The sequence below is a fragment of the Alligator sinensis genome, unplaced genomic scaffold, assembly GCF_000455745.1.
Source record: "Alligator sinensis unplaced genomic scaffold, ASM45574v1 scaffold1322_1, whole genome shotgun sequence".
Lineage (NCBI taxonomy): Eukaryota > Metazoa > Chordata > Crocodylia > Alligatoridae > Alligator > Alligator sinensis.
In genome coordinates, this window is record NW_005842116.1 from 2,260,201 (window position 1) to 2,268,873 (window position 8,673).

General features: G+C 49.2%; 1 protein-coding gene across 2 annotated transcripts; it reads left to right on the forward strand.

Annotated features, from left to right (window-relative positions):
• Positions 1–3,443: 3,443 nt before the first annotated feature.
• KISS1 (KiSS-1 metastasis suppressor) lies at positions 3,444–6,901 on the forward strand. Of its 2 annotated transcripts, XM_025205423.1 has the most exons (3): positions 3,458–3,600; positions 5,233–5,578; positions 6,610–6,901. In XM_025205423.1, the coding sequence occupies exons 1-2, from the start codon at positions 3,462–3,464 to the stop codon at positions 5,508–5,510; spliced, it is 417 nt and encodes a 138-aa protein (XP_025061208.1). In that variant the 5' UTR covers positions 3,458–3,461; the 3' UTR covers positions 5,511–5,578; positions 6,610–6,901. The 2 variants fall into 2 exon arrangements, 1 of the variants encoding a protein (XP_025061208.1); XR_003094319.1 differs by lacking the exon at positions 6,610–6,901 and having other exon boundaries at positions 3,444–3,564; positions 5,233–5,302.
• Positions 6,902–8,673: the final 1,772 nt, after the last annotated feature.

Genomic DNA, 8,673 nt, shown 5'->3' on the forward strand with positions numbered 1-8,673 from the left:
TATTGCACTTTAGCTTTAGGATGCTTGACTTCAGTTGAACAAAAATAGGAGCATCTACACAGCCTTTTACAAGAGTTGAGCAGCACTGGTTGAAAATTGCGCCTTATGACGAATCATTGCAGCTCGACATGTGGCTGAGCCCTGCAAGAGGGAAGAGAAAAGAAATGGAGAAGACACTAGAAACAAAGAGATCCCCAGCTGGGGTTGAATCAGTGTAACCCCATTAAATGGCAAGACCCCAGTTGAGGACCAAGCCTGGAGATGGATCTATTGTCTTCCCCTGTTTCAAGTGCTTTATAGTTTAATTGCACGTTGCAGCAAGAAGCGATCAAGAGAGGAGGACGATGGGGAATCTTTTGAAATTAAATTGGCAGCAGAGGGCCGAAGGGGAAGGCAGAGGCTGACATCACAGCCGGCTGATACAATAAAACAGAGAAGTTGGTACAATAGTGGAGAGAGATCTGAACAGCCAGGGCAGCTGCTTGCCTACTGGGACGACTGGAGAGGGTGACGGCTTGCCTTTTCTTCACACCAACATCCAAGAGAAGCTGAGGTAAGTGGGCAGCCTCAGTTATTTCTTTGCCATTCTTCCTGCTGGAAACTTTAGTTAGCTTTTCACAGAGGCATTGAAACCCCAACGTGCCCTAAGTTGTGGGGGACACTTCATTGTGTTCCAGGGAATAGACCAAGTGGTCAAAAAACCATAACCGCTGAAGTGCCAGGTGGGGAGGAATCGTGCCTCTTGCAGCGGGCATCGTTTCCTCTCGGTGGTTTTCCCAAGCAGTGTAATGAAACTTAGGCACAGGAAAAAACAGGAGCTTGCCTTGATCCTTGTCTACCCACCTGTTCTGACACCTCTTCTTTTGTACTTGTGGTAGCTATGTGGGAAATGTGACTGTGCAGCCCAGGCTACAGAATCTAACACTGCTCAGAGCAAGGCAATTCAGAACCGGGCTTAACGCTGCAGGGGCAGAAGGGAGCACATGTCCCCTGGGCTCCTTGTGTTGCTCCCATTAGCAGAAACGAAAAAGCCATTGAATTCAAATCATAGGATTAGTGTAGGACTGTAAACAACCTGGGTCTCCTGGGTCCCAGTCCTGTGCTGCTCTGGTTTATCTCAATGTAATGCTCTCCACCAGGATCGAGGCACTGCTAGTGCATGGGCAGCTTTGATGCGATCCAGGTCTAAAATGAAATGGATGAGTTTAAGTAAAGAGAAAAAACTCCCATTAATTTTAGCGGGGCCAGGATTTCACTGGTAGCTAGGTCTTTCCTTATAGCATCACCAATTGCACCTCCAATACTTAAACAGGCCAGGAGAGGACTGCATGTTTCAGGGTCTGTTAGTCCAGTAAATGTCTCCAACATCCAATTCACAGAGGTGCGTGCGTGTGTGTGTGTGTGTGTGTGATAACAATATAAATATGTTGTTCTCAATGAGCTATCTTGGGTACCAAAACCAGCCTAGCCAGAAACCTGCAGAGCTCTGTTCAGGTCCATTTATCCTGCTAATGAATTTCATTATAACTCTCCAGGAACAAAAAGACCCAAAGAGGAATAAAAGCATGTAAGTTAAGTTGAGAGTGTTCTTGCACGGGAAGGGATTGTCCTAACTACTTTATATCTCCAGGCTATTTTTCCCCCCTGGTAATAAATGAACTTGCTCAGATCAGACCAACATTAAAAGTAAGCATGATCACTGGGAGCAAAAGCATCATTCTTCTCAGGAAAGGCAGACCATTTTCCTGGAATTGAGGCTTGAATAGATCATTTGACTTCTTGAGAGCGGAAAGGGAATAAATTAAAAGGGTGCAGAGCCCTGCTATTTCCAGATAAGCAGCTCTTTATAAATATATAATAATAGTAATCTGTTTCTGTGACCTACAGCAGGTTAGAGATAAAATGTGTGAGGGGAAATTACAGTATTAGCCAGATGACACTTGACCTGAGGACTTGGAGTGACTTGAAAAGAATATTAACTTTGTTCCTGGAGCAGTGAGGATCTGCAGGTGAAGGAGGCTCCTTTGCACAGCTGAGCTGGGTGTCGTTTGTGCCCGCAGAGAGTGCTGGACTGAAAACCTGGGGTGTTACTTATTATTTGTACAGCAGTAGCAGCAAAGAGCCCTTGTCATGGAAGAAAAACCATGCTGGGCTCACCAGTGCAGCAAATGAAATTGTCCCAGGCTCAGAGGACTAGGTATCACCTGAGGATCTGGGCACACAAGTTACCCGGAGGCTAATGTAGCAGGGGCTGGTGAGTGCCCTTTGAGAGTGGGACCGAGGCTTCTTGGGAAGGATGCAACAGAAACACCACAACTGTCTCCTTTCCCTCCTCCTTCCTTCCCTGAATCTCACAAGAGAAGGAAGCTCTTTATAGCTTTCTTTGGCATCAATCTTTTGAACTACTGATCACACCCCTACAAATCTGGGAGGTGCAGGGTGGGTTTGATTCCCATTTCTCTCAGGTTTGGCCAGGCATATTGCTGAGCCTGGCATTCCCCTGCCCTGCCGTCCCTCGCTCACAGGCTCAGCATACTGTTGGCTGTGCCTAGTTGATCTGTTTTTCATCCACTATTAGCAGTGGAACAGAATAGCAGGGGAACAAGGGGCCACAGCATCCTTTTTGTCTCTGCTTAGCTTTGTTTTGTGCAGAAGAGTCTCTCCAGCGCAATGAGCTAGGCCCACACTTTGCGGGATGCAGGTCAGTAGCCTTGTTAATGCCAGCGGGAAGCTATGTCTGGAGTCCAGCGGCACTCAGGACACCTGCTGTTCAGTGTGTGTGCACCTGAAACAAGGCTGCACGGAGAACCTTCTCCTCCCAGACGTGTTAGCTGAAGAGCGAGGTCCTGCACTCGTGCAGCTCCAAATGATATGCATGTTGGGACCTGATCCTACGTGGTGATAAAGATCCACAGCTTCCAGTGATGGCAAGAATAATTAAGGGCATGGCTACTTGCACTGCTGGTTCTCAGGATCATAGGAAAGTAGGGCTGCAAGGGCAATCCAGCCCCCTGCTCAAGGCAGGATCATCCCTGATTAAACCTTTTCAGACAAGTGTTGATCTAATGAGATTCCTGATGCAATCTCTCTCTCTCCTTCTGTGTCTCTTCCTCTCTGTTTGTGTCTCTCTCTCTTTCCTTTTTTACCCACCCCAGTGTTTGAGCATGTTGTCACTTGGACCCAATACTTTATTTTACTGACCATTCTGTGTGAAATGGGTGCAAGAGGCAGTTGGCAGATGTGCGAGTTAGATGATCATCATCCTTGCTTACACCATGCCGAAGTGCCCTTCCTTCACCAAGAGGAGGATCCTGCCAGGCATTGCCCTTTTTAAAAACTTTGTATAATAAGTCAAGAACAGCAATGCTGGGGCTGGGAGAAGCACCTGCTGGGTTGGCGTAATCCCTTTCACTGTGCTCTTTTCATCCCTGTCTGGTATTTCAGGTCTGCGCCCTCCCAGGATGCATCCTTTCAGCTCTACACTGCTGCTTCTGTTCCTCTTCACCATCCTCTTTGGGGAACCAATGGGAAGATACGTCTCCAGCTGGAGCCCCCAAGATGCAGGTAGCATTGCAGCCCCTGGACTTCTTGCATTTAAAGGTGCCTCCATGGAGCCGAAGGGGTTACATATCCCCAAGGGCTTATACGAGTTATTTAACAAACTGAGAAGGGTGTCTGTCTGTCTATCCATCCATCCAAAAAAGAGGATGGAGAAGCTGCTTCACACTTCTGGGATAACATGCCCCCAAATTGCTCTATGTTTAGACAAGAGGGGTTAGCTGAAGATCACAGACATTATCAGTGTAATCATCCACAGGCCCCAATTATCTTAGCCTGCAGTGCTTTAGAGGAAGAAAGGTTGTTGCTAATGGAGCTACAGTAAGCTTGATGCTCTTCTTACACTCTGAAGCCTAAAGGTCGATGCAGTATATTGTTATTATTGTATTATGGCAAGCACTAGCAGCCAGGGCCAGCTTGAGGAGGATGCTGAACAAACAGGCAGTTAAAAATCAGAAAATGTGTTAACACGATTACCTTGTCTGCTCTGATTTCATAGTTTCATAGTAGCTAGGGTCAGGAGGGACCTGAACAGATCATCTAGCCCGACCCCCTGCCACAGGCAGGAATGAATGCTGGGTTCACAAGACCCCAGACAGGTCATCATCCTACCTCCTCTTGAATATGCCCAAGGTAGGGGCGAGGACCACTTCCCTGGGAAGTTGGTTCTAGATTTTGGCCACCCTAACTGTAAAATATTGCTTTCTGATCTCCAACCTAAACCTATTCTCCATCAGCTTATGACCATTGTTCCTCGTCACCCCAGGTGGTGCTGGGGAGAAAGAGCTCTACCTATTTGCTGTTGAATTTCATGTTCTCCCCTTCACCTGCCTAGGCCTGGTTGTTAAAGGTGCTGAGCATCCTGATTTTAGTTAAAATTGATGAGACCTCCAGGTGGTCAGCGCCCATGAAAAATGAGCTCCTAAGCTACTGGTCCCAATGTGTTACCCTCAAGACCCTCCAACATTACCCACAGCCTCAAGGGTAATCTTAAAATGAGCTCAGCCTGATGTTCCTCTAACATGACACTTGCCAAGTATTGTCCATGAACCAGCAAAGGTTGGGCACCACTGCCCTTGGGTCTAGATGATCACCATTGGAGCCCACTTTTCAGAAACACAGGTCTCCACACTTGTTGAAAATTGGGTCCTTATTTAGGCACCTGCAAACTCTTTTTAATGGTGTGTTTTCCTTGGTGTTTGTGCAGCTCCTTACCCAATGAGGCCTGGCACTTGGTTGGCCCTTAGATACTATCACAAGAGATATGATGATAAGCAGGAGGTTCAATCTTCTGAAAACCTGGCCAATAAGGTCTAAATCCTCCTGGAATCGCATGGAAACTTCTGAGTTAGCTGTACTATGGTAGCACATTGTGGATTAAGCTTGGGGCCGTTCATCCACACAGCAAAGAGATGGCCCTAGCTCAGAGGTCCTGCCCAGTGCTCATTTGCTCATCTCAGAAGAGCAGAGACTCCCTGAAGAAGGCAGCTTGTGCCCAAAAGCTTGCAGAGAACTTTTTTCCAACTACTCAGTTGGTCTAATAAAAGATATCACATCTACCCAAAGAAGCTTGCCTGCCTATGTCCTTAGACCAACATGTCTACAACCAAAAACCCTACACCTACGGTGAAGACCTTTCTCTTCTTAATGCTCCCTCTCTCCCTTTCGCTGTAGACATCCGTTCCAACCCCACTCATTGCTCGGAGAGAAAGCCCAGCCCTGTGAAGACAGAGCTGAAATCCATGCCAGCCCTCCCATGCCGGCGCCGGGGGAGCCCAGCCCAGCTGTGGGAAGGGATCTCTCTGTTCCGGAGAAGAGGGAATGCTGCACCTCAGAGGTCGCTGCTGGTGGACCGGGAGAAGGATCTCTCCACCTACAACCGGAACTCATTTGGCCTGCGATACGGCAAGAGGCAAGCAGGTGTGGAGGAAGCCAACGTGAAAATATGGTGAAGCCAAGGAGCAGCCAGAGCTGGGGAGGGCTGTGGGTGAACTGCATGGAGCTGTACTAGCGGGGAAAAGTTTAAGCAGGCTTTGCTTTCTGTGCCAAAGGTGAGGGAGGGGGAGTCCATGGGATAGACACGGAAGGGCCACAACTCCCCTAAGGGGTTCTGGGGCCTTCTGTTTTGGGAGGGAGCTAATATGAGACCCTCCCCCCATCTAATTCCCAAAGGTGCTAAGCACCCACAGTGCTTTTGGGTGCCTGCAGGTGCTCAGGCCTTGCCTAGGGAAAATCAGGCTGACAGTGTCATGAACTGGGACACCTAGAAAACAGAGGCCACTCTATGTATATTTGGTCCCAAGGATGCAGCTAGCTTGGAGTCAACAGACAGCATGGTCTGGAGGCGTTTGGTTGCAAATGCCATCCCCTGGCTTCACACATTACCCGCAGAGGATGTGTGGCACCTACCCAAGGTGAAACCATCCAGATACCTGAATCCCTTACAAGGCCACGGTGCCTCCAGAACTTGCCCTTCACCATCCCATGGACTCCATGCTTGACCCATGTGAACGCTATCAGAAACCACCAGCCAGTGTCCCAGCTGGTGTGAATCAGAGTAGTTTTACTGAAGTCAATAGAGCTGCACCAGTTCATACCAGTTGGCCCTGATGGTGCTGTGCCATCAGTTTACATGCTTGGTAGACCCAGGTTGTGCTACATTTTGCAAGGTCAGAAGGTTCAGTCCTTCCTGAGAGCAGCCAAGTGCCATTAACAACCATTAGCCTCCGTGTGCACGTGCCTGAGAGTCACTAGGCCTTGCATACCCTCTTCATGGGCCTCTTGCTCTCTGCCCCATGTCCCCCCACCCCAAACCCCAGACGCTGATCCTGTGTGAAGTGACATTAGTTATAAATAGAGAAACTCTATCTCCATCTCTAGAGGTCCGAAGCATTTGCACTCTAGAGCCTCTGATTCCTTCCCAGCCCAGGACAACTGCATCTTGGCCCCGATTTCCAGAGGTGCTGAGAGCAGCCAGCTTCAACTGAAGTTAGTGGCTCTGCTCTTCTGAAAATCAGGCCCAACCTGAAAACTTAACTTTGGCACTGAAAGGTTCAAAGCTGTCTTGGATCAAACATATTGTGCCCCTTGGCTTGTTCTTGTGCTGAATCCTTATTACTCATGACTTGGGTTGTACTGGCTACATAAAGCCTGGGGACAAGCTGAGTAACGACGTAAATAAATCTCCATATAGATGCTTGGTTGTACACTGTGCTAAGCTCTTCCCCCACCTCCAGGAGACCAGAAGGAGAAGAGGCTGTTTGGGAAGTCAGCCCTTCCACTTGCAGTTTTATTGATGATGCCTGTGATTCCCCAACCTTGTTTAATAAAGGCAGCTCCATCTTCTTCACCTGTGTGTTGTTGAATCCTGTCCCCTGAGGGCTTTGTTGGCAGCAACTCGTTAGCTGTTTTATAAAAAGCAACTTGTTGATCAGCAGCAAAAGCTGCGAGGCCCAGGACAGAAGGAAGCCCAGAAGGCAGCTACACTCCCACCCAGTGCAGCCCGTTCTGGGAAATGGGGTTGGGGCTGTCGGGACAGACCCTGGAGTGCTCCTGGACTGGCGTGATGGCTGAATATATTATATGGCCAGTCAAAATCACTGTCCAAGACAGAGATGGGAGGACACTGGGCAAAGGGACACTGGTAGTGGAAGTTGCAGAGCTCTGCCTCATGGTGAGATCAGAATAGATCCTGGCACCTTAGAAAAGCAGGGCTGGAAGTGACCTCTGGAGGTCACGTTTAGTCCAACCCTCTGCTCTAGGCAGGATCATTTCTCTCTAAACCATCTTGTCCAAGTGTTTGTCTAATCTACTCATACAAACATCCAAGGGTGGAGACTCCACAGCCTCTCCAGGTCTCTGTTTAGCACTTAACCACCCTCAGAGTGAGAAAGTTTGTCTGAATATGCAACCTAAATTGCCTCTGTTGCAGTTTGAGCCTGTTCTTCCTTGTCCTGTTCCTTGTGGATATAGAGCACTGCTGATCACTGTCCCCTTTGTATCATCCCTTTTTGTACCAGAAGGCTGTTATCAAATCCCTGCTCAGTCTTCTCCTCTCCAGGCTAAACAAGCCCAGTTTTTCCACCCTTTCTTCTAATCATTTCCACTGCTCTCTGATTTACTTTTCCCAGGTTGTCCATATCTTTCTTGAAGAGCAGAGCCCAAAACTGGACATAGTGCCCCAGCTGAGGCCTTCCAAGTGCCGCTTTCCAGCCATCTTTGCACTCAGAGAGACTCCAGCCCTCCAACCTTTCCTCCTCTGGCCAGAGCCATGCCCTTTTCATTAATTAGTTCATCAAGGCCACTGGGTTTCTGTGGCATCACAAACAATGCCTGCCCTGCGCTGGTTATTAAAGCCCTTGTTTGAGCTCTTTCAGTTCCATCTCAAGCCCCAGCTGCTCACATCTGGCAGGCATTGGAAGAGGTGATTGAAAAATTCCTTCAGGGGTGCTGGAGAGCATCAGAGCAGCTGCTCCCAGCTGCTGTGGCAAAGCTACAAGGTGAGGGCTGGGGCAGGCTGCAGGGAACTTGCATCACATCCAGCGATGCGCACGCAAAGCCCCTGGAATCACTTGGCCCAGTGGGAGCCCTGCTGGCAGGTAACATCCGCTCACAAGTGTGCCAGGAGCTAATACTGTGCTGGAGGGGGACAGGGATGAGACTCGAATGCAAAGCTTTCAGCGGCACCTGCTCCACTGATCTCTTTGATTCACCAGCCATTGAACCTTGGCCCCGCTGGTCTGTGACCAGGAAGATGGCTTGTCTAGTGGTTAGAGCAATGGAGCAGGAGCTAGGACTCCTGGGTTCTCTCCTTGCTGTCATGCTGAGGGTAGCATGGGGTTAACCACTGGCACTGGTTGAGAGGGGATGGGCTTGCAGGAATCCAAGGGTAGCACTGGCAGGGTGGGGTGACAACCTCTTCTGCAGGACTGGGGTGCAGCTTGCTCTAACGAGTCCGGAGGGTGCTGCTGAAGGGTGGTTAACACATCACTGCAGGGCTGCGAGGGTGTTAACCCAAGGACCTGACAGCTGCTGGGTGCTGTTGGGGGGGTGGGGATGACTACCTTATGAGAGGTCATGCTCAGGGGGCATTCACCTGTGTAGCTGAATGCAGTT